This window comes from Pezoporus flaviventris, unplaced genomic scaffold (genome assembly GCF_033815535.1).
Source record: "Pezoporus flaviventris isolate CSIRO_AGI_PZ_B2104156 unplaced genomic scaffold, CSIRO_AGI_Pfla_v1 ptg000253l, whole genome shotgun sequence".
In the NCBI taxonomy this organism is placed as follows: domain Eukaryota; kingdom Metazoa; phylum Chordata; class Aves; order Psittaciformes; family Psittacidae; genus Pezoporus; species Pezoporus flaviventris.
This window is the reverse complement of record NW_026892800.1, coordinates 739,703-764,440: the sequence shown is the minus strand read 5'-3', so window position 1 is coordinate 764,440 and position 24,738 is coordinate 739,703. Positions and strand designations below refer to the sequence as shown.

The window sequence follows — 24,738 nt, the reverse complement described above, 5'->3', positions numbered from 1 at the left end:
AGAAGACCTTTGGCCGTATGGGGCCAAGTGCAGGTGGTGCAGGCATGCCTGACTGCATTCGCTAAAGCACATGGTGGGTGAAGATGTCTTCTTCAGCTCCTCAAGAAGTGCTGACGGGGTGATGTGCCTGACAATGTGTATGTTTAATCGCATCTTTGTCGTCCATGATTTTGAGAAGGGCAAGGAAATTCCAGCGCTGGCCAGCCCAGGTGTCGGAAGGTGCAGGAAAAATAGTTGTGAGAGAAGCTATGGCAAGGGAAAAGGAGGAATGTCAAGTTTGTGGGTAGCCGGGCTCCATCTAAATCACAGATCATGCTAGCAAGTCACCTCCAGTCAGTCATGGATGCGAACAGATTAAATCGGTGTGAACAAGGGAACAGAAGGAATTCTGTACACTGTGGGAAGGAGGGGACTAATCCTCAGTGTGAAAGCAGACACTGCTGCTGCTTGAATACATCACCCTGATTTTAACCTTTTCCTTATGTTGAGTTGCATCTCGGCATGTGAAAGTCCAGTTAACTGCAGTGGGGGTCCGATCATGGCTCTGTGTGAGCAGTGATGGACCTCCGCTTGCTGCTGACAAACGGGACTCTGGCATCTTGAGTGTGGTCAGTAAAATAACCAAGGCTTTGAGCCTTAAAATAATCCCTTAAATTTCTTTTGGGGTGTACAACATGGATGAGATGGTCTTGAGGGTCCAGGCATCTTAGAATCATAAATTGGTTTGGGTGGGAAGGGACCTTAAAGCTCATCCAGTTCCAACCCTGTGCCACAGGCAGGAACACCTTCCACTAGAGCAGGTATCTCTAAAGAGCTCCAAATTCCATCTTCCACTGAAATCAGAGGGGACTGTGAGTCCTCAATGCTCAGTGCATCACATTTATATAAAATTCAGTAGTATGAATCCAGAAGACTCATTTGGGGCACCCCCATACATGGTGTATGTACATTCCTCATCCTAGTGCAGGGCATTCTCCAGCTAAAACCAAAATGCCATTCTGTGACCCAACTGGTCCATTGCTTGAACTGGACAGAGAATGTCCTTTAATTTGTACAGGGCCAGCAAGATCAGTGCTCTCAGCCCACCTGATCTGATACAGTGTGTGGGTGGTTGTAGGGCTGCAGGTAGTCTTCACTGAATTTGGACCTTTATTCCATTTTCCATGCCCTTGTCCATCCTTGAATGCAACTTTTTGGGTTCTTGTGTAGTGTTTATGGGGTTCTTATTGCTATTATGTCAAAATAGGCTTTGAACCTGACTACTGAGCTTTGCATGTCTTCACCTCTTACATATCCCTGAGTATTTCTGCCCCAAAGCCTCCTTGACATCCCCTTGACCTTCAGCGCAGTGACCATGCTGCAGGGGAACGGTGCAGCTTGGCCAAGTGACTCAAGTATTGACCTTGGTCATCTGCTCATGAGCTGGAAAATCCAGTCAGCTTTTTGGACCTACCGTGTCCTGGTTTCTTCAGCTCTTGCTTGAAGCCACGTGGTGGGCACCAACAGTCTATAGGAGGTGTTGTGCCCGTTGTCACTGGTCAGACCGGGTCGCCTTCATCCTCGTATACCAAAGAAGGGAATCGCAGGGAGAACAGAAGATCTGAAGAGTCTCATTTCCACATAAAATACACTTTCAAATTCAGTCCTGAAATAACTGCCCTGCAGCTGTTGCCTCTTGACACTTCCTCACTGCCCTTCATCAGCGGGATGAACTTGCTTCCAGGGCAAAACACATCCCCTTTGCAGTGGAAGCAGTGACCGCTGCTGAATGTACCCGGGCTTCCTTGTGACATTTTACAGGTTTTCAGTGGTATGTGGTAGCTTATCCACTGGCATGCAGGGGTTAACAGGACTTTTGGGTGGGCGGGTGGCAAACAAACTGTGAAATGGAAGAAGGTCAGTGGCTTGGAGGAGTTTGCTCTGTCACAGATGGTTTTGAGTTATCAGCCCATCTGTAGGAGAGGTCTCCATTCCTTCCCAGCCAAGGAAACCATAAAACCAGGGTTGGAAATAAGGCAAAGTCTTACCAGGTCTGGCCTCAGTGGACCAGGCAGAATTGTGGCTCTTCTGGTACTTGGAAGATCCAGCTGTCTTTCTAATTGGGAATTCCTCAGTTGTCCAAGCAGACCCCAACAGCTAAATGTGATTTGAGACTAAATATCATTGGCAGCGCACTGCCAGTGGGGAGCAAACCACTGGAAATGAAGCGTACATGGGAACAGCAGGAAGCCTTGTGGCTCTGGGAAGTGCAGGTCCTTTGACTGGGCTAACTCTGCTTAGGGGAAGGCTCTTGCTGCAGCTGATGAGCCCTCAATTCAGGTTTTGGTAGACGCCACTAAATGCTTCCTCAAGGAGCATTCCCATGGCTTACATGAGGTGTCTTTAGAGACTTGTGTAGCAACTGGTTGTATTAAAGGTACTTAATGTTACGGCTACAGCACCCAGTCAATGTCTCGGGAAGCATCCTGATGGCCTAAAGGTGAAGAAAGGTGGGAAACTGCTGAGGATATGGATAGAAAATAGGATCTGCTACTGAGAGGGTTCTCCACTAGCAGGTGGAAAACCCTTGCTGGCTTCTTTTCTTGGCTTGTTAACTCTTAAATTGTTCATATCTTTGGTTTTGGAATTGCTTCTACTTTTGTATCACTGTGAACATAACAAGGGATGCAGCACTGAATGATCTCAGCCCAAGCTTTTGAACAATTGCAGCTTCCTCTATTGGCATTGTTTTCTTACGAACGAGGAAGGTGTAAACACTGTCAGCAGCAATCACTGTCAAAAAGAAGGAAGGAATGAAGAAAATTACTCCAGAATTTAATTGTCGCATTTATATTTTAAATGGATTAAAATGGTGATCCCAGGGCTACAAAGGAGAAGTTTTGATCTCTGGATCAGAACAGCTGATGTGTGACAGATCAAAATGCTAACTGCCAGTGGCTTTTCAACTGAAAGCTTACCTCAGACGAGCAGAAATGGTGCTCTTTGTGGTTCTTCTCTCTTTGTCCTATTTGACACGAGTCTCAGCTACAGGACCAGGTTTTTGCTGTATGTTCCCTTCGTTAACCACAGATTTCAGAACTCGAGTCTTCTGATGGGAAACCAGAGGAAAACTTCACGTGAGCCATGGTCACCGTGATAGAAATACTTTGATTGCCAACTTCAGGAACCAGCCCTTCCCCTCAGAGTTGAACATGGGGATTTAATATGAATATGTGGGACGCAATGCAAAGGGAATCAAGATTGTATGCTCGCAGCCAGAAGTGATGAAGGTAGACTTTCATGCTCAAAGAGATCAGGCTTTGTTGTCTGCATGTAGTGCTGCTGGGAGAAGGTAGCATTCAGTCCTAGGCTGGCCATCTCTGAACATCAGGAATTAAACAGAGGTACCTCTGCTTTCTGAGTAGGGGAAGGAGGTTTACAGATTGCAAGGGCAGACTGGAAACAAAGGATTTTAGGGCACAATATGCTGCACTTGCACTTCTAGTGTAAACTGGTCCATGGAAATCGGTGGCCCTGGTGCTGCTCATGGGATCAGCCTGTGGCTTGGTTGGAAGGGAAGACTGCACTTTGAGGTGTCTGTTTTGGCTGTAGCAGTGGGGCTCTCTAGGAGGAGCTGGGTTTCTTTCAGACCTCTCAGAATAGCACAGACTGAAAGACTCTGAGTATGAAGGCCAAGCCCAGGCATGGTCACTCCATACAGAAGTGCGATAACCCGCTGTTTTGACTTCTCTGCTAAGGAATCATGAGATCTAAGGACTTGTTGCCTCTGAGAACCAGTCTACTGGTGTGTCCTACAGAACTTGGATGTACAGCTTGTCCCTTCTTTGGAGAAGCCATTGATCCATACAAATGCTTGTCCTTCTTCAAGGCACGAAGTCTTGACTGAGCTTGCATTTGGAAATCCAGTGTTGTCTTGACTGATGGTCACATCTGACCAAGCTGGCCCACTGCCTTGCTTGGGGCTTGCCAAAGGCTCTGGGCTCAATGGCACCTCCCCTGCTCCTGTGGGACCATGGGTGTATAATGAGCCCCCTACAACTACACAGAACAGACTGTGGGCAGGTCCTGAGCAGACATAGCTTCTAGGAGAGGGGAGAGGTGTGAGAGGGACAGGAATCTCATTTCTTTTGCCACTGAGTAACATTTACAGCAGGCTAATAAGGGGCACGGATTCTTTCATACAGATCGCTAATACCCGTGCCCAAGAGACCTATTGAACAGCTAGGAAGAGCTCTGTGGCCTGAGCCAACAGAAGAAGCCACCGTGGTCCTGGGAGATGCAATATTGACTTCGAGCAGGATCATCTCAGAAGTTCAACCTGTAAAGCAGTGAGTTTGGTCATGGCCCCACTGAGATTTGTGTGTGGGTGATAGAGAGCTGGGAGTGTGCAGTGTCTCCATCGCTCTCATGGCAGCCAGTGCTCTCTGGTGTAGTGGGTCTGAAAATGGGTGAGGATGTTCTGGGAGGAGTGGTGTCCTGTAGCGTGCACTGGTTTCCCTGGGAAGATGGCAGGTTGCTGTAGATCTGCCATAACTACCTCATGTAGCTAACGTGGGACTTGTGCTATGGGTACACTATGGTTTCTAATGTGTTTTGCACGCATTTCTTGGGGCAGTAAGTAGGGATATGTTGTTTTTTCCTAAAGGACATCTGTTGTATTTGCTCTGTGATCCTTGCTTGACATTCATTGACTGTATGAAAATGCATGTCTGCTAGGCAAGAATTCATGGATGCGTTGCGGACATCGACAGGAACACGCTGACCTGTCCTTGTGTTGTCATCCCAGACTGACCTGAGCTCACTCTTCAGTTCATTGCTGTTGGGGCTCCGTTGCTTTCCTTCACTTAGAAAATACAGCTTGTGTATGTCTCCTTATGGCATTTTGCGTCAATGCCACTTTTGTAAACAAATAGCTATAGAGTGTATCTGGTGTATGTGTACGTAGCTTGTGGGCAGCATGAGCAATCACTTATAGTCATAATCCCCGAGGCAGAAGAGAAGATCAAATTAAGTATAGATTTACCAAAGGAATAAGTCACACAAAATCTGATCCTTGGGCATTCCTCCCCACTCTCCACAAGACCTCAATTCATCACTGGAGTGCTTGTGACGTTCCCCCTCTCTGACATGCCCAGGAGTTTGCATGGAGCTGTGCCTCTGCAGTTGCTGGCCTTCAGTTCCATGGTTCTAACCAAACTCTTAGAGGTTTTCCTTTAAAAGTCTTCTGAAATAGGAAGATTCAAGTTCAAAATATTACTTAAAGTCAACAAACCATAGAATGGTTTGGGCTGGAAAGGACCTTAAGCTCCTCCAGTTCCAACCCCCTGCCATGGGGAGGGACACCTTCCACTAGGCCAGGTTGCCCAAACAGAGAAAGCCCACCCAAACCTGAAAGAGCAATTTGAGGTGAGAGATGCTTCTTCTCAGTGAGAACCTGGGTCTCTGGTGTAAAGCACAACAAGGATCTGAGGCTGAGCTCACAACGCCTTGGTGTTTTGCTTAGAACGTTCCTTGTGTCAGGACTGTCTTCATCTTTAGGAATTACAAGAACTAGACTGCTGCATCTGCTGCTGATTGATTTGTTGTAATGATTCAAGTCTTCTACTGCCATCTGTGCTAATGGCTTTGTACTCCTCATCACTCCCAGGATGTGGTACCTCGCATGGCTCTGTACCCATCACCTCTACATGAACCACTCAGTGCCTGTCACTTCTCCACCAGTCTGGTTAATTTTGCTCACCGGCCTCTGCCAGCAATTATGTCACATCTTGTCTGTGTGTTCCACTGTCCTGAGCCTCGTAAATAACTACTTGTGACACCACGAGTGCCTCCAAACCCTGTGACTCCAAAATGTTTTGCTTATTCACTGAGCTGATTTATGGCCCTATCGCTGATGTCCAGTCCGGCTGCAAAAGGGAATGGGCTCTTGCTCTGCCTCGGCCAGCCAGAATGATAGATGGGCAAGCTGAAGAGCAGACCTCCCATCCCATCAGGCTACCTGGCTTATTTTGGTAGGTTAAAAATAGCCTCACTAGCCAAGGGCTTGCTCCTGCTCTGCATTCAAAGCTGTGGAAACTTTGCTACTACCTCCAAAGGGGACATCTCTGCAGCTGAAAACCAGACAGCTTTCTGCCTGGGGTGAGGAACATCCAAGCCTTGATTATGAACGAGCCTAATGCATAACAAGGATGTGTTTTTCAGAGGAGTGAGATTGTTGAGCCACTTCCAGTATTAGCCCTCTTGTGCGGGGGGATGTTGGTCAACAGCATTTCCCCTAGGGAGGAGTAGGTTGCCTTTTGGAAGTGTTTGCCTCTGTTGAATAAATAGCAACCTCTGTGATCATCTTAATCTGGACACCCATGTTGGAAGCGCCTGTGAGTGAAGATGTGATTTACACCGTGGTACTTTTGGGAAGGCTTTTGTTGTCTTCCATTTCTTTTAGAAGATGCTGTGATTTCCTTTTCTGGGATTGACCTGAAGTCTAAGCAAACCCATGGTTATTCGTGTAACAAGGGAGTAGAAATGTTAACAGTAAGCAGGGCAGGGTCTGAATGGCTCTGCCAGCTGATATTTTCTGGGCCTCTTTTAACACAGAAGACACTAGGAAATGCCATGTGGTTGGATTGATTCTGCAGAAGGAATGTTCTCTCGCATATCCCGGCACTGTTATTTTAACTGTGCAATCAATGTGTGGCATTACCATGCTGCTGTCTCGCCCTCCAGAAGGTATGAATTCACAGGAGTTTAAGCACTCACAGCAGCTTATCTTTAATCCAAGTGGATTTCTGGGATATTTCAGGCCCTATAAACTCAGCAGTTTACACATAGTGCACATAGTGCATGTTGTACATTGAGAGAATGTGTACATGGTGCCTATCACCACCTATACAAACATCATCAGTATTTGTTTCCTTTTATAAACTAGGTTTGGATGTAGCCCTCTCTCAATAGGTTAGCATTAAATGTATATCCACAGTCACTCTGGACTTGAGAGCAACCATTGGTACCATAAGCAATAGGTTTCTTGGTGGCTTTGGACCTGAGAATTTGGACCATGTTTGTGTTTCAGTGTAGATGCTCATCAGTGTTGCCAAGTGTGGAGGGGAAGAAGTCAGGAGTAGCAAAGAGTAAATGTGAGTGTAACATCATAAGAGCTTAGGGGAATGCCTCCGCAAGCTAATGTCAAGCAATTATGTTTGTTGAAAGTTGTAAGCATTAGGCACTTCAACTCCAGGAGTGGTGACATGTTTAGGAAGATAAAAGGCTGCAAAAGGCAATAGGGGATTATAATGTTTGCTATTAATACAGTTCAGTGCTTTGGAGGACAAATTACATCCATCAGAAGAGGGTGATCAAGAGTCTCTGAAAATCTCTGCTATTTGCTGTGCAATGCCCTGCCCGCTGCAGGGCAGGGTGCCCTGGAATCATCTTCGTTTCATGTCTGCTTTGTGTCTTTTTCCCTCCCACAAGCTTTTCTTCCCCTTCATTGGCAACTTTTACACCACCTACCAGTGGTTTGCAGCAGTAACTGTGGGGACGTGCCAAAATATCAGCACACAAAAGCTGGAACACTCACGTGGAAGCCTCTTGTTTTGGTGGATGGCAACAAGTCACCCACACCAGAGCAGGAGGAGAGAGAAAGCCAGGTCTTGGCTGTTGTTCCCGCAGTCCCATGCACCATTTCCCCTTCCTGGTTCATGTGCACGTCCACTGAAGTCCATAGGCTCACAGAATGGTTTTCCAAGTTAGGACATTTGGATAGTAGGTAGAGCCCTAAAATAAGATTTGTATTAAGGTCACAAAGTCAGCATCACACAGATCATGCAGCTCCGAGATAGTTGGGGTCCTGCTCTGAGTTTTCATCGGGTGCAGTGTGGCAGCACCAGGCTGGACGGGTGTCTGATGTAGGGTCATAGGTGTGCTGACAAAGTCCATCTGCCTTTTCAAGCTGTTCAAAGTTGCCTGCTCTTGTGTGCCTTTGTTGACTGAAGGAGTGCAGGAGGTAAATGGAGACGCAGCATTAATGCCACATGGGAATCTAATCTAACTGCTCTTTCAGACCTTCGGTAACTCTAGAGTTTCTGAGCATCTCTCATGTGACAAGAAATCTGCCTTCACAGTTTGCTTGCAGGATGGTGATGTGTTACATTACATGTTGTCCAGTTTATAAATACAGGGGGAGAGACACCTTTGGCAGAAGGTCACACGAGTGATCTCTAACAATAAGTAGTTAATGCCAAGTTCACGCTTTACCATTTCCTTCCAAAGTAAATAGTAGCTTTTAGTGTGCTCTCAGGTCTGTTGCTAATTTAGACAAGCTAATTTAGATCAGGAGGTGCTGCTGCTTCATGCCCCAGTTTAGACATCCATCTCTGGCTTTCTTCTCAGCAACTGCTCTTGCCATCCATCAGAACTCACCACATGAGTGCCATGTGGTGTAATATTTGCCTGAAACACGAGAGGAGGTCTTTGGAGGAAAGCCAGGTGACATGGAGATGGAAGAGGTGACAGAGGGATGCTGTTACATGTGTACGTTTCCCATTCAGCCCTGCTAGCCATTTTCATACCTGGTTTGTGTCGGTTCAGAGCTGTGTCATGATGTGTTCGTTGGCAAGCCTTTCTCAGCTTGGCTGCTAGGATGTGGAAAGTGAGGAAGGGCAAACGGTGTCATAAAAGTGAGCATTCCCCTTGGGGACTGTCGATAATGAAACGATTTGTCTCTTTCACAGGAGAACCCGTAGCCTGTTTGTGCTGACCAGGGGCAGCTGAGCAAAGCATCATGACAAGCCACCAGGAAGGTGAGAGAACAGATGCGGCTGTGAAAGCTCCTAGGGGTACCCATGGGAATGAACCCAGCTTGCTTTTCTTGTTCAGCAATCTGACATCTGCCTCACCACCATAAGGACAGACACGAGTAACTCTGATGCTCCAGCCTTCAGACACGCTTCCAGCCTCCATTCCTTGCAATGGCTGTGTCCTTTATAATCCAAGAGGAGCTGAGCAGGAACAGTCCCAGAGAGACAATGCAGGCTGATTGTTTCTAAAGGACAAACGTTATTTAATGGAATGTATTTTTCCTTGACTTTCTAGTAAAACCCCTCAAGAAATCTTTGGTCCCGGGTGTTCTCATCACCCAGTTTGTGGATGAGGTTCCAGAGGGATGCAGTACACCTGACTTTGAGCGGAAACCTGTCTCTCTGACGTTGGAGGAAGGTGAGAGTCTTAAGTAACAGTCAAAGCCACAGGCCTGGAGACTTGACCCCGCATCTCACCTACATGAATCATTGCCGTTAAATCAAGCTCCTTTCTGACCAGATTTGACTAGACCAGAAAAGTAGTTTTGTATGGCCCAAATCTTTATTGTACTGTTGACAACTCCATCAGTACTGATAGAGGTCTCTTGAGCTTTCATTAGAGCCTGCAAGATCAGAATCTGGCTCCTAATGAATGCAGCAATCCAGAAAATCCTACAGGAAGCTCTCTAAGTATTTTGCAGCAAAAGATGAAGGACATTGAAAAAAGTTGGGGTTTTCCTGTTGAACTAGCTTGTATTATGAGTGTTCAGCACTAAAATTAACTGCTTTTTAAAGGCAGCTGTACTGCTTGCAGCTGCAAGAAGCAATATGGATCTTGCACAGAGTACAGGAAAGGCAGCATCTTAGAGCTGAGACCTAAGGCAATGGGAAGCCTCCCAGTAATGTCTTCACTTGCAGAGTAATTGAGTAATTTGGGGTTTGGTTGGGTTTTGGAGTGGAGCGGCCTGAGGAGCTCGTGTGGCTCCTCTTTCCTCACAAGACTAAACCCATCCTGGCAGCCTGGATTTCAGTGTGGGCACACCGTGCGTTGAGTTTCAAGAGCCATTGAGACGTTCTGAAGGAGCACAGTGGCCTCTAGTGGTACATCCCTCCTGCTCCACCAGCTTCCCCTCGCTCAGCCTCTCTAACGTTTCCAAGTGAGTTCATTTACAGTAGGTTCCTCGTAGTTCATATATAAGATATTAGGGAATTCAGGCACGATGAGTGTCTTTCATTATATCATCATTGCCCCATTGGGGTCAGTGCATGGCAGAGCTGACACTCCTAGCTGGGGAGCTGTCTTGGGGCATGGGGAATTGCAACCAGAATGACTAAAATTTGCCGAAGGCATAATCAGAGTTTAATAATAGTGCTGCAATCTCAGGAAAAGTCCGAAGATGCCTTTTGATAAGAATCTGCTGGCAGCAGGTTTTGCTGCATCAAGTGAGTGTTTTGGTGGTGACTGCAGAAGGGTGTGGGAAACATTGCAAGACTGCCTGGAGAGACCTTTGTGTTGGTCATCTGAAGGCCAAAACTATTGCAAAAGAAAGGTAGCAATTGTTCCCACCCTGAGCTACATCCATGGATAACTCATCTCCATTTCTATTGCCCTGTGACAGACACTCCCACTCACCTACACGAGTCACTTCTCTGGTCTGTTGGTTTATAGTGCTTCTAATGTATTTGAAGCCTTCTGGAAGGAAAGGTTTGTACTGGGCAGTGGTAAAGCTGTTGGAGATGTCTGTGGGCAGCTGCAGAATACTCAGGTTCTTAGGGGAGCAGAGAGGGAGAGAGCTCACAGGCAAACCCCATCCTCTTCTCCCTCCCTTTCCTCTTCAAACAGCAGAGCCTGGTGTGGTTGGAGTACAAAGTGGTGTGAGGCTAACAGGTGAGGAAGAAGTTGCAGAAGGATGACATGTAGGGAGTCCATCGTACCCTGCATGGGTGCTCCCAGTTGTGGTACAGTGTGGTCTGTTCAGAACATGTTTTCTTCAGTGTGCAGAAGGGGTATTTTCCTTTTTCCACCTTCTGTTAAATCCAAGCTTATCCAAATGAAAGAGAGATCAGGAGCTACAACTATTCACAGATGAACTTTACTGATGTCTAGAGATAGGGGACTCCAGCACAGCAAGTCCTTTGTTATTTAACATCCTGCCCAGCATGGTCCCAGCAAAGAGAAGGAATGGGAACTTGTAGGGAATATGTGTGTGATCAGAATGGATCTGGGCATTTCATGGCTGTGGTACAAGTAGTGCATGCAAGCTGCCAGAAGCAGGTCTAGGCTGAACTTGCTATAGCATCATTGAATTCAGAGCTGATCAGTGGATCTGTGCAGCCATGTCTTCAGGCTAAGACCACATGGTAAAGGCCTTTTATGATTGAATACAGACAAACCTGGACTTGGGCTAATAACTGCTTGCTCTTTGGCCCTGCCCAGATACTGAGGGAGATGAAAATAAGACCAAGACACCAAAGAATTGCTCTTTTGGCTGCATAACTTCCTATCTGTGTGGCTGTGCAGTAAACCCACATTAACCATGTTGTGTCAGTGGTGAATTTTAGAGATGAGTTTTCAAGTCATCTCTTTGAAAGCCAGTAAGATAGAGTGGAGATTAGGGCAGATGGCTTGCAGTGATTTTGGCATTTAATGCAACTTTAACTGGTAATTTAGGCGTCTTTTAAAGAGGAAAACAAAAAGAATTGCCTAAACCAGAGATTTCTCACTCTGGGGATCACGCCATTGATAACATAAGGGGCTTGCCATGAAAGTCTTCAGGTTCAAGCCTGTCTTAACTAGTTTCTTGCCTCTTTTCAAAGGTAAAAATGCCATCTTCAGAGCTGTGGTCAGAGGTGTCCCAACCCCTGACGTGAAATGGACGCGTACACAAGGCAGAATGGATGACCCTGCCAAATATGAAACATTCTTCAATAGCGTTACAAATGAATTCGTTCTGCAGGTAAATATCAACTATTTCAGACAGGACTCATGGAAGCAGGAGAGCAATGGAAAACCTGCAGTGGGCAATAGAGATATGACTGGAGACCTCATAGCAACCTTCCAGTGTCTGAAGGGGGCCTATAAGGATGCTGGGGAGGGACTCTTTGTTAGGGACTGTAGTGACAGGACAAGGGGTAACGGGTTCAAACTTAAACAGGGGAAGTTTAGATTGGATCTAAGGAGGAAGTTCTTTACTGTGAGGGTGGTGAGGCACTGGAATGGGTTGCCCAGGGAAGTTGTGAATGCTCCATCCCTGGCAGTGTTCAAAGCCAGGTTGGACAGAGCCTTGGGTGAGATGGTTTAGTGTGAGGTGTCCCTGCTCATGGCAGGGGGGTTGGAACTGGATGATCTTAAGGTCCTTTCCAACCCTTGATGCTCTATGATTCTATGTCACCAGATCTGAGATATCATGAAGATAAGCAAACAAAGCTCTTCAGAGTAGTTCTGGTAACAGAAGAAAGATCTGAGATGTCACTGAGTAGCTGTTAGACGTTGAGCGAGTGTGAGCTGATCCACAGCACATCCCTGTGAGCTTTCACTGTGTTCTTTTTAAGATAAACAAGCTCACTGCAAAAGACAGTGATTTGTATCGTTGCTTTGCTGTGAATGAATATGGGGAAGCTTCATGCTCTGCTGGCCTCAGGATCATACAAGGTAGGATTGACAGGTTCTGTGCTCCAAAGGTCTGTTGGGCTCAAGTACTTTTGCTGTCCTCTGTGGGTGGGTGCCCAGAGCATTGTCCAAGTATCCTTGGTGTGAAGGTCTACTTTTTCCCTCACTGAGGACTGGAGCTCCCCTGTGACTCCCCCCAGTTTGGTCACTCAATGACAGTATGAGGCAAGGGAGAAGAAAGTGGTATTATTGTCACCGCACTGGACCATAATCAGGCACTCTGGATTTAGTGTCGAAGTGGCTCAGTCCTTTCTTTACAGCATTGAATGAAGCAGTCTTTTGAGAGGGATCCATCCCACTTCAGATGCCACCTGACCTCAGTTCCCTGCTTCTCTTTATAGTCAGTGCAGTGAAACGGGCACTTTGTGGTTAAATATATCTGACCCATTCTTGTCATTGGGTTACTGCTGTTAGTCTGAATTATGGCTTGTTCTGATTTGTTCTGTTTTCAGTTGGCTTTAAGAGGAAAGCCAAATACGTCCCTGTTCATGCTGCTGATGGTAAGTTTGCTAGATTGCTCCTTTCTTTTGAGGCAGGGGGTCAAAGCTGATACTCTCTCTACCACATTATTACTGCCCCAAACTTGTAAAGTGAGAGAAGGGTTAATGGATCTTTCATGTTGTGTTGTCTCTGCTTACTGTTTACCTTTGGGAAAAGTGATGATCTTAGACATGGCTTTGAGCTGTTCTAGTTAATGATTCAGGAATCATTAGTGCTAGAAAAGGATTCTGTGATGTCAAATACATCAGGACCCAACATGTTAACACAGCTGGGAAATAGTAGGTTTCTTGAGTGTCCTCTCTAGAAAGAGAGGAATCACTAGGAAGTGATGGACTTTAATAGCATCAAAGGACATGAGGATTGCAGAGAAAACTGGCTCCAAGTTTCATGTCAAGTGTGGAAAAGTCACCAGAGGTGAACAGCATCAGTAGAATGGCCTTTGGCCAGGGGCTATTTTGCATTACCATGTTTTGGGGGATATATTTTATACTGCTGGGTATCTGAATGTTTCTTGTTCCCCCTCCTGCTGTGATAGAGTTAAAGAGGACGCTTGAGGACTCCAGGAAGCGGCTGAGGAAGCGGTAAGCCTCCCCAATGAAGGCCATAGTTACACTTCCTAAAGGTTTCTTGAGGATAGGGGACAGCTTCATAGATCTTGAAGGCAACAACACCTCTTGGTTCCGATCCCTTCATTCCGCAGGAGGGAACTCCCAAAGATTGCCTCATGGGAATGACCTCGGAGTGTGCCAGCTCCTGAACTGTGCTGGGAAATTACCTGGGAGAGAGCAAGTCAGCCTGGACCAAACAGTGCCGGTGACTGCTGCTGGTTGAACAGTGTACAGCTGCCTATATGGCCCAGGGCAAGACTGCTCCCTGGCAGCAGCTAATGTGTAGTATAGATGCAGCAAAACTGTTCTGTAACAGTCCCGTTCTTTCTTGCTTACATCTCCAGGGCCAAGTGAACTACAGAACTGACAAAGAGAGATGGAAGGGGCTTAAGTATAGAAAACCAAGACCTTTTGTTGTCTGTCAAAATGTCTAGATATATTTTTTTTCCCCTGGTTCTAAGGGCCCCAGCACCAAAACCCAAACCCTTGGATAAAGAAGCAGTTTGGCAATTGCTGCTGCATGCAGATAAGAGAGATTATGAGAAAATCTGTATCAAATATGGAATTGTTGACTTCCGTGGGATGCTGAAAAAGCTGCAGGAGCTGAGGAAGGACGCAGAGAGTGAACAAGGAGAGGTAAAATAAACTGCAACCAGAGAAGGCACTGATCTTATCAAACTAGAGTCCTATAGTTTTGTAGGAGCTTCTTTAACTAGGTTAAACCTTCCTAAATTGCTTTGTAGATGCAACTGTTGTATGACAGAGAATGCTTTCTGCCAAAGTTTTAAAGCACTCCTACTTCTCTACTCATGCAGATGAAAATGCTAACAGTTCTGAAGTTCAGCTCATAAGCTTTAGGAGTTATACTGAATGTAAGGTAATGCTAAAATCTGTGTTCGGTTGTCCCTGATGAGAATTTGGATGCCCAATTGACAAGTTACACACCTGAGAGTCAAAACTGGCTTTCATATGGAGGGACATTTAGAAACCTGGACAGTGGTTGCATAGTGTGTGAATGACCAGGAGGGAACATGCAAAATACAACTTGCCTACAGGAGAAAACTGTGGAAACTTAGAGCTGCTTCTTCCATTCACTTAGAGGTAGCTCTTTTCCATGCAGATATAAAGTAGATTTCAGATTAGTTCGATAGCTGAAGAACTTCTGTTGTGGCAACCTTCTCATTTATGAGCTTCTTGTGTCTTTCTTTGCAGCTAATACACAGTATCAAAAACTTCAAACACATCAAAGTCACCAAGGATGGAAAAGCTACGTTCAGCCTGGAGATGGACCTGAAAAGTAGAAAAAGCAAAGTCTATCTGCTTAAGGTGAGGGAGCGACATCACTTGGCCAGTTCATAGCAGCCACTGAAGTCATCTTCACCATTAAATGCTTGATCTGGGCAGTGGTTGAGAGGAAATAAACTTCTTAAAGTTGTATGTCCATTGCGGAACCCTCAGCTGGTCAGGGAGAAGTGTTGATGTGGGGGTCCAGGTGCATCTTTAGTGGTGAATATCACTTGGGATTTGTAGCCCTTCAAGTACAGGGGAAGCAGTCGGTCACTGACATCCTTTTGACTTCAAGGGCTCTTCCAGTAAAAGGAAACTCAAACAGTGTCTTTCAGGCTGCAGAAGTTCTGCAGTTTCATCTATGAAAACCAGGCCCATTTTATGCACTTTCTAGAGTGTATTCCACTAAAATTCACTTCTGTGAAAGAAGATCTCAAGGAGGTAAAACATCCCGTTGAGTTCTGTGGTTATTGCAGTGTGACACCCAGGTTGATCAGTGCTGTGGATGTTTTTCTGTTGTTAGTGGCTTTAATTGGAATCCATTGAAGAGGAGGTCAGACTAGCTCTATGAACTTCCGAATCAAATGCATGGCATGAAGTCTATGTAGCCACAATGTGGAGAAGTAACCGAAGTGGTACAGAAAGGTGGTGAGCTCACCCACCTATCTGTCTGTGAGGATGCCAAAACCTAAGCAAAGAAAGTACTTTGTCTTCAAAGTTATAGTAACTGTGTATTTCTTAAGCTTCAAAACCCCATGTGAGCTAGGATTGTTTTTTACCTAATTTGAGAGCCTGTTGCTCTGTTCCATGGAGGCCTTAATGTGCATAGCATTACCCGGGTGTTCCATAAGCAATGAGTCCACTGTGAATAGCACTAGTGTAGAATTCTGTGTTGTTATTCATTTATATCAACAAGGAGATCCCAGCACCGATTTAGCCTGGTGTGTTTGAAATACCTTGCCTTAAAGTGTATGCTCTTCTCTCTTCTAGGATGGTGAAAGGCTCAGGTATGAAACGAGTAATGAATATGGGAAGCACTGCCTGAGGCAAATTGGGAAAAAGTACATATTCATTGTCAACGATGTGCAGCAGGAAGATGCAGGATTGTATCAAGTCCGAGTGGAGGATGTGCCTGTTTTCTCAACTGAACTGGACCCTGACTGTAAGGAACTGAGTTACATGTATGGGAGGTGCAACTGCAACAAGAAAGTAGTTCTTGCTGGAAGTTTTTTACTAGGAGTAGATGCAAAGCTCAGCAGTGAAACCCAGTAACTACAGAACATGGGGTTTGGTGGCCACATAAGGGCTCCTCAGATGACACAGGTGAAAAAGAGCAGGGGGGTGATCGTGTGATTTGGGCATTGCATTTGTAGTCCAAAGGACTAGGTTCAAGTACCGGTTTGGCTCTGACTTTTAGATGACAGTGAGGAACCTCCTTATCTTATCCCATGCTGTAGTTCCCTTTTGTAAGCTCAGAATAATAACTACTATGAACTCGATGCAAGTATCATGCTGCTGAAATACATTAATGACTACAAATCCTCAGCACATCACAGTGATGTGGGGTATAAATGCCTCAGAAGATAACAAAGACAAAAAAATCTGCTCTTCTGGCTGGTAAAAATGGGCACAGGAGCACATCTCAGTCTTTGCTTTTTCTGCTTAAACCTGTGCTCACAAGCATGGCACGTTCCCATCTGTCTGCCTGCCTTTAGCTGCAACAAGTTTTTCTTGGAAGACAAATAGCTGTTTCCTTTCTGTAGCATTTGATTTTCCATTGCAGCCATCCCTGTGGGATTTGAGCAGCCACTCAGCAATATGAGTTGCCCTGAGAATGAAGATGCCGTCTTCAAGTGTGTCCTACGCACCCCTTGCCATGATGCTGTGTGGTTGCACAAAACCAACGTCCTGGAGGCAAGTGAGAAGCACCAGATCTCTGTAAGTCCTGATGGGCTGACCCACCAGCTGACTATCAAAAACGCTGTGCCCTCTGACAACGGCATGTACACCATCGACACTGGACTTTCCTCCTCAAATGCCTGGCTTATTGTAGAGCGTAAGTGCCACTGTGTTATTCCCATGGTGTTGGCTTGGGTGTGTTAACAAAATAGCATTCCACTCACTGCCTGGTTGCTCATTGGGATGATTCTATGCTGAGAACTGAATTGCAGAGCATCTGTTTTCCAAGTTACACCTGGAAAATGAAGGTCTGGATAGACCATCTTTCCTCTTCAGATAAGGCACATTTTTCCTGTTTTATTAATCCTGACAAATCCCATCAGCTTATTTACAGCTACTATGTAGTTATATGTTCTCCATCAGTTATTAAAAAAACCTCCATAGCTCAACATATGCTTTTGCTGAAGCTGTCCCTGTGTGAACACAGCACAGCATGCAGGGGATAAAGCAGCCTTAGGTACTATCAATTCTGTACTATCAACACTATTCAATACTAACTTGTCAGGTAGTCATTTCTTTCCATACTAGAGGTTAAACAGGTTAGAAGCAGCTCAAAGGAAGATGGGAAACACTCGGTGTATTTTTTGCTTCTGAAAGGTGGTTGCTTTGGTTGCTTTTGAGATCCTGCTTTCTAAAAAGTCTTTCCTAAAGTGGGAACTGATGGCCCGTCTGTGGGCTAGTCTGTAACCCCTCCAGGGCTGGAGGGAGATGGCAAAAGGAACTAATGGGTCCCAGCTACAATCTAAGCCCCTCTGAAGTAGACCTGTTGTGCTGGAAATGTGCCTTGGTTTAATCCTCTTTTTGCTTGCTTGGGTTTCTTTAACAAGCACATTTCCACTCACCGTGATTGTGTCTTCAACTGAGAAGTGGCAGATTAGGTGTGAATGTGACACTGAAAAGAATCAGGACTTGAACTGAAATGTATTTGTCATGTCCCAGAATGGAACTATAACAAACGCTGCCACATTCTTCTTGTATTGATGCAGTACATGACTTATTCATTGTCCTCTTTTTCTTTTCCCCCCTCTCTTTTCCTGTAAATTCTATCTCCTCCAATCAAACCATGCATCTTCAATACAGATGCCAAAGGAAAGGGGAGACCAGGTGAAGCAGAAGAAAGCTCTGAGTGGCTGGAAGAAACATTGCCAAAGAGAGACTGGGCAAAGAAACTTCGACAGGGAGAATCTATTGGTGATGGAGATCATCTTATGGACACTGAGGAGGAAAAAGATGGCTGGTACAGAAATGGTCAAGGAGGAAGCCAAGGCCACTCTGTTGATGCTGATGGAAGCCATAGATTTTTGGGAAAGGATGGGCTACGCAGAGCCAACAGAAATGAAAGTATGGGGGGTGGGCAGTTTTCTGAAGCAGATCTAGATGGATACACCATGACAAGTGATGGGAGTATTTTGGGATTGAAAGGCTTTGGAGGCAAAAGTGGATTAAGGCCTTTCCAAGGCAAGGATTCTATGGCAGGCAGAGAAGATACTGGTGATGAATCGGGAGCAGTAGGTGAATGGAATTCTGTGGATGGCAGAGGTGGTGTTATCCTACGTAGTGCTAACGTTGGCATGGCTGATGGAGAAGGTGTGGGTTTTCAGCATGACAAGGATGGTAAATTAGGTGATAGTAGTTACAGAGCTGGCTTTGGGGGTGTTGGGAGATCAGGTGCTGCTGGTGGAAGTTCTGAGGTAGATGGACTTGATCCTGATTCAACCGGAGTGGGAAATGGTAAGGATGGCTCCTTCAGAAGGACTAGTCCGTGGACTGGAGCTAGAAAGAATGCTGCAGGCGCTGAGACTGCAGGAGGAATGAGGTCCCCCTATGGCAAGGATGGTCTGCCAACTGTAGTTGATAGGGATGGAGCAAGCATAAACACAGAAGGACAAATAGGGATCCCGTATGGTGAAGATGGCCTGGCACTTCATGCTAGAGGTCACTTAGGTCAGACAGGAAGGTCTGGCTTGCTGTATGGTCCAGGTGGAACTCCAGTTGGAGTTAAGGCTACATCTGGTGCAGGTGGCAGTTCTATAGGGGAAATGGAGGCTTTGTATGGTCCAGATGGCTGGCCACTTAGACAAGGTGCTGGTGTAGCTGGTGCAGGAGGAGCTGGATCTCAATATGGAAAGGATGGTCTCCCAGTTGGACCGGGATTCGGTGATGCTGGTGTACCTGGTGCAACGGGTGCAGGAGGAGTTGGATCTCCATATGGAAAGGATGGTCTCCCAGTTGGAGCTGGCATAGCTGGTGCAGGGGGAGTTGGATCTCCATACGGAAAGGATGGTCTCCCAGTTGGAGCTGGCCTTGGTGGTGCTGGTGTAGCTGGTGCAGGGGGAGTTGGATCTCCATATGGGAAGGATGGTCTCCCAGCTGGAGCTGGATTTGGTGGCGCTGGTGTGGGTGGTGCAAAAGGACCTGGGTCTCCCTATGGAAGGGATGGTCTCCCAGTTGGAGCTGCCATAGGTGCTGCTGGTGTAGGTGGTGCAGGGGGAGTTGGGTCACCATATGGGAAGGATGGTCTCCCAGTTGGAGCTGACCTTGGTGTTGCTGGTGTAGGTGGTGCAGGAGGAGTTGGATCTCCATATGGAAAGGATGGTCTCCCAGTTGGAGCTGGATTTGGTGGTGCTGGTGTAGGTGGTGCAGGAGGAGTTGGATCTCCATATGGAAAGGATGGTCTCCCAGTTGGAGCTGGCGTAGCTGGTGCAGGGGGAGTTGGATCTCCATATGGAAAGGATGGTGTCCCAGTTGGAGCTGGCTTTTATGCTGCTGGTGTAGGTGGTGCAGGAGGAGTTGGATCTCCATATGGAAAGGATGGTCTCCCAGTTGGAGCTGGCATAGCTGGTGCTGGTGTAGGTGGTGCAGGAGGAGTTGGGTCTCCATATGGAAAGGATGGTCTCCCAGTTGGAGCTGGATTTGGTGGTGCTGGTGTAGGTGGTGCAGGGGGAGTTGGGTCTCCATATGGAAAGGATGGTCTCCCAGTTGGAGCTGGCATAGGTGCTGTTGGTGTAGGTGGTGCAGGGGGAGTTGGGTCACCATATGGGAAGGATGGTCTCCCAGTTGGAGCTGGCATAGGTGGTGCAGGTGTAGCTGGTGCAGGAGGAGTTGGGTCTCCATATGGAAAGGATGGTCTCCCAGTTGGAGCAGGCATAGGTGGTGTAGCTGGTGCAGGGGGACTTGGATCTCCATATGGAAGGGATGGTCTCCCAGTTGGACCGGGATTTGGTGGTGCTGGTGTAGCTGGTGCAGGAGGACCTGGGTCTCCCTATGGAAGGGATGGTTTCCCCGTTGGAGCTGGCTTTGGTGGTGCTGGTGCAGGTGGTGCAGGGGGAGTTGGATCTCCATATGGGAAGGATGGTCTCCCCATTGGAGCTGCCATAGGTGGTGTTGGTGTACCTGGTGCAGGAGGAGTTGCGTCTTCATATGGAAAGGATGGTCTCCCAGTTGGAGCTGGATTTGGTGGTGCTGGTGCAAGTGGTGCAGGAGGACCTGGGTCTCCCTATGGAAGGGATAGTCTCCCAGTTGGAGCTGCCATAGGTGCTGCTGGTGTAGGTGGTGCAGGGGGAGTTGGGTCACCATATGGGAAGGATGGTCTCCCAGTTGGAGCTGACCTTGGTGCTGCTGGTGTAGCTGGTGCAGGAGGAGTTGGATCTCCATATGGAAAGGATGGTCTCCCAGTTGGAGCTGGCATAGGTGGTGCTGGTATAGCTGGTGCAGGGGGTGTTGGATCTCCATATGGAAAGGATGGTCTCCCAGTTGGAGCTGGATTTGGTGGTGCTGGTGTAGGTGGTGCAGGAGGAGTTGGATCTCCATATGGAAAGGATGGTCTCCCAGTTGGAGCTGGCGTAGCTGGTGCAGGGGGAGTTGGATCTCCATATGGAAAGGATGGTGTCCCAGTTGGAGCTGGCTTTGATGCTGCTGGTGTAGGTGGTGCAGGAGGAGTTGGGTCTCCATATGGAAAGGATGGTCTCCCAGCTGGAGCTGGCCTTGGTGGTGCTGGTGTAGGTGGTGCAGGGGGAGCTGGATCTCCATATGGAAAGGATGGTCTCCCAGTTGGAGCTGGGTTTGGTGGTGCTGGTGTAGGTGGTGCAGGAGGAGTTGGATCTCCATATGGAAAGGATGGTCTCCCAGTTGGAGCTGGCGTAGCTGGTGCAGGGGGAGTTGGATCTCCATATGGAAAGGATGGTGTCCCAGTTGGAGCTGGCATAGCTGGTGCTGGTGTAGGTGGTGCAGGGGGAGCTGGATCTCCATATGGAAATGATGGTCTCCCAGTTGGAGCTGGCCTTAGTGGTGCTGGTGTAGCTGGCGCTGGATTTGGTGGTGCTGGTGCTGCTGGTGCAGGGGGAGTTGGATCTCCATATGGAAAGGATGGTCTCCCAGCTGGAGCTGGATTTGGTGGTGCTGGTGTAGGTGGTGCAGGAGGAGTTGGATCTCCATATGGAAAGGATGGTCTCCCAGTTGGAGCTGGTGTAGCTGGTGCAGGGGGAGTTGGGTCTCCATATGGAAAGGATGGTCTCTCAGTTGGAGCTGGCCTTGGTGGTGCTGGTGTAGGTGGTGCAGGGGGTGTTGGATCTCCATATGGGAAGGATGGTCTCCCAGCTGGAGCTGGCATAGCTGGTGTTGGTGTAGGTGGTGCAGGGGGAGTTGGGTCTCCATATGGAAAGGATGGTCTCCCAGTTGGAGCTGGCATAGCTGGTGCTGGTGTAGGTGGTGCAGGGGGTGTTGGATCTCCATATGGGAAGGATGGTCTCCCAGTTGGAGCTGGCCTTGGTGCTGCTGGTGCAGGGGGAGTTGGATCTCCATATGGAAAGGATGGTCTCCCAGTTGGTGCTGGCATAGCTGGTTCTGGTGCAGGTGGTGCAGGGGGAGTTGGGTCCCCATATGGAAAGGATGGTCTCCCAGTTGAAGCTGGCTTTGGTGGTGCTGTAGCTGGTGGAGGGGTAGTAGGATCTCCATATGGAAAGGCTGGTGTCCCACGTGGGGGTGCGGCAGGCTCTGGTGGTTTTCATTTGGGAGGTGCAGAAGTAATGGGGTCTCACCATGGCAGGGATTCTGTGCCTAGCAGAGCTGCAGGTTATGCAGGTGGAGCAGGAAATGTCTTTTCCTCAGAACTTGGTGGTGTAGGTAGATCTGCAATGAGGGATACTGCGTCTCCCTATGGCAAGGACAGTGTGTCAGCTGGAGCCAGGGCTGGTGTGGATGGCATTGGGAGTTTGAGAGGTGATGAGAAGGGGTTACGTTCTGGAGGTGGTAAGGAAGATGTGATAGGTGCCGATGGACGAGGGGGTAAATATGGGCTGGATTCACGTCCTGGCAAGTCTTCTACTGGACGTGAAACCGGAAAGGGCACTGCCAGTGATTTCAGATCAGGGAGTAAAGGTTCATCTGATGACAGAAGTTCACTTTCACGTGAAGGAGCTGCCAGGGGTGGAGGCAGAGATCTAGGGCAGTTACGGTCCCTTCATGGCGCTAAATCTGCCTTTGGAGGGGCAGCGAGTAAATCCCTTAACAGATTTGTTGGTGGGAGGAGTTCAGGTAGGTTTGGTCAAGGTTCATTGGATTATGGTCAGATGTCAGCTCGTTATGGTGGACTTCCTTCGATAAACCAGCGGAAAGAGGAACCCAGCCTTGATTTTAAAACAAATGATTTCTTGAAGAACATAGAAAGTGTGGAAAAAAGGCGACATTATTGCCTTGATGATCTGAAAGGTATGTGTCGAATCCATGGCTTCTGTCCTCCTGGGCTTTGCATGTTGATCCTCACATCCCTAATCCTGGAGAGAAATGGGATCTTATGCTTTAGAGAACTGCAGCTATATGTCACAATTTGGTTGTACTATGATCTGTTCCTAATTCTACCACTGATTTGCTGTTGGACCTCACACAATTTGCTCAGCTTGCACTCCTTAAAAGTCGAAATTCTCTTTGTTTAAATTATCTAAACCAGGTATCATCTGTTCAATCAAATATGTGATTCAGATCCACATGGAGCAGACTTGAGTTCACAGACATATTAATTCCCATAGTGTTTCAAGGAATATGGCCATGTTTCTTTGATGTTTTTCCAATTTAAAACTTACTGTATCACTTTATTTGTCCTAAGATCTAGTGTAGATATCTTTTCTTCCAAGTTCTGGGAACAAATCTGTGCCTGCATATAATGGATCAATAGACTCATTGGGCCTGATTTAAAGTGCTCTTTTCTCTTGTAACATTAGAAGTAATAAGGTGTTGCATATAGTAGAAGGAGAGTAAAGTGTATGCAGCCATTTGACTGAGACCAATGGCTACACTGGCAAGATGATACTGTGAAAATACCTTCCACTAGACAGGTTGCTCAAGGCCCCATCCAACCTGGTCTTGAACGCTTCCAGGGATGGGGCATACATATAAATAAGGAAGAAAATCAATGGAACTGGAGTTAATAGGGAAGGAGGTGGGGTGTTTATTAGAAAGGGGATGAGGGTGTTAATGGAGAGCAGGGGAAAGAGGGGGTAGAGTTAGTGACACTTGGGGCTGTTTAGGAGGAAGTGGTTGGGCAGTCCTATATCTGCTCAATGCAGAGAAAAGAGTATTCTGCAGTAGCCCAGTTTTCCCAATGGCTCCCATACAGGGAGCCAGGAAAATCAGCAGAGACTTAAAATAGTGAATCTGTAGATAGATGATGCAATCTGTGGCGAATCCATTCCCCATGAGGTTGATGTTGGGGCTATATTGTATGCCAGCCAGTTGGCATGTCCCCTCAGTGCAATGCGTTCATGCCAGCTGGCCCAAAGCCTCGTGGTACAAGAACCTGACATGACTACAGTATATATAGCCCCAAAAGCTCTCTGTTTTCCTCCTGTGCACATGCATTTTCATCTATACATTTCTTTATCAGTGTTAACGCAGAGTTAGTATCTTCTCAACATCTTCCTTTCTGAATGTTCAGCACCACGCTGTCATGTCAACAAACAGCTACTGAATGTCAGAGTCCTGAAAGGGGAACCAGCTGAGCTGTCTTGCACTGTCAGTAAAGATGGAGTGACAGGAACCTGGTTTAAAGATGGATTGAAGGTGGGTATCTTCTAAGTGCTGTATTCTTTGATGAGCTCTGCTCTCTGGCTCTACCTCTTAGGTGGTGCGTCAAAGTGTCCTTCCCTCTACCAGTCTTACTCTAGTCTGAATACAGCCCTGGAAAGATTCTACAGGAACCTGTTGATAATGAAATTCTTGATAGAAATCCAGCAAGGTTTCTCCCTTTTACTGCTGCAAACCAGTTTCATTCTTGCTGACCATAGGAGCCTTTGTGTTTGCCATTCATTTTCACAGGTGGAGATGGTGTGGGGCACTTCCTTGCCATGCAATTCTTTACTTTTGGTGAATGAGAGAAATGTGCAAAGAGCAAGGGGGAAATCTTCAAAGGATACTTCAGAGGGGTGTAAAGCAAAGAATGGTCTTTCAAATCAGTGCTTAAGGTCAAACGTAGGCATCCTATTCTAGGTTCCAACACACCACTGAATAGTAATTCCTGCTGTGGGATACAGTCGTACTCGAACATGGACCCAAGTTTTTGTCATTAAGAATAGAAATAGAGAGCTTGGACATTGTACTAAAATGTTCTTTTAATGGACTTTAAATCAAGCCTTTGTGGTGAATATGTTGATGATGTTTCTGCAACATTACTGGATGAGTAACCTCAGAATATTACTGTAATTAAACATGTGTCATTCCTAAGCCTTTTCAGTTACATCTCAATTTCTTGTGTTTTGCTTTCTGTGCTTCACCTCGTAGTTAACCAGCATGGAGGGAGTCTGCTTTAAAAAGGAAGGTCTAGTCCACAAACTGGTTATTGACAAAGTGGAAGATATTCACGCTGGGAAGTACAGGTTTGAAAGTGGAGATATAAAAACCGAAGCTTCAATTTTTGTTGAAGGTGAGT

General features: G+C 46.9%; 1 protein-coding gene across 1 annotated transcript in view; it reads left to right on the top strand.

Annotated features, from left to right (window-relative positions):
- The first annotated feature begins 4,089 nt into the window (after positions 1 to 4,089).
- IGFN1 (immunoglobulin like and fibronectin type III domain containing 1) overlaps positions 4,090 to 24,738 on the top strand; it is a 30,807-nt gene continuing 10,158 nt past the window's right edge. Inside the window, exons 1-17 of the mRNA XM_061442802.1 lie at positions 4,090 to 4,328; positions 8,730 to 8,798; positions 9,091 to 9,213; positions 11,613 to 11,752; positions 12,348 to 12,447; positions 12,918 to 12,965; positions 13,502 to 13,547; positions 14,036 to 14,210; positions 14,787 to 14,900; positions 15,852 to 16,023; positions 16,645 to 16,917; positions 17,901 to 18,551; positions 18,630 to 20,291; positions 20,448 to 20,603; positions 20,667 to 22,526; positions 23,749 to 23,873; positions 24,591 to 24,732. Coding sequence (XP_061298786.1) covers positions 8,780 to 8,798; positions 9,091 to 9,213; positions 11,613 to 11,752; positions 12,348 to 12,447; positions 12,918 to 12,965; positions 13,502 to 13,547; positions 14,036 to 14,210; positions 14,787 to 14,900; positions 15,852 to 16,023; positions 16,645 to 16,917; positions 17,901 to 18,551; positions 18,630 to 20,291; positions 20,448 to 20,603; positions 20,667 to 22,526; positions 23,749 to 23,873; positions 24,591 to 24,732 — 5,806 coding nt within the window. The 5' untranslated portion in view covers positions 4,090 to 4,328; positions 8,730 to 8,779. The remainder of the gene's footprint in view (positions 4,329 to 8,729; positions 8,799 to 9,090; positions 9,214 to 11,612; positions 11,753 to 12,347; positions 12,448 to 12,917; positions 12,966 to 13,501; positions 13,548 to 14,035; positions 14,211 to 14,786; positions 14,901 to 15,851; positions 16,024 to 16,644; positions 16,918 to 17,900; positions 18,552 to 18,629; positions 20,292 to 20,447; positions 20,604 to 20,666; positions 22,527 to 23,748; positions 23,874 to 24,590; positions 24,733 to 24,738) is intronic.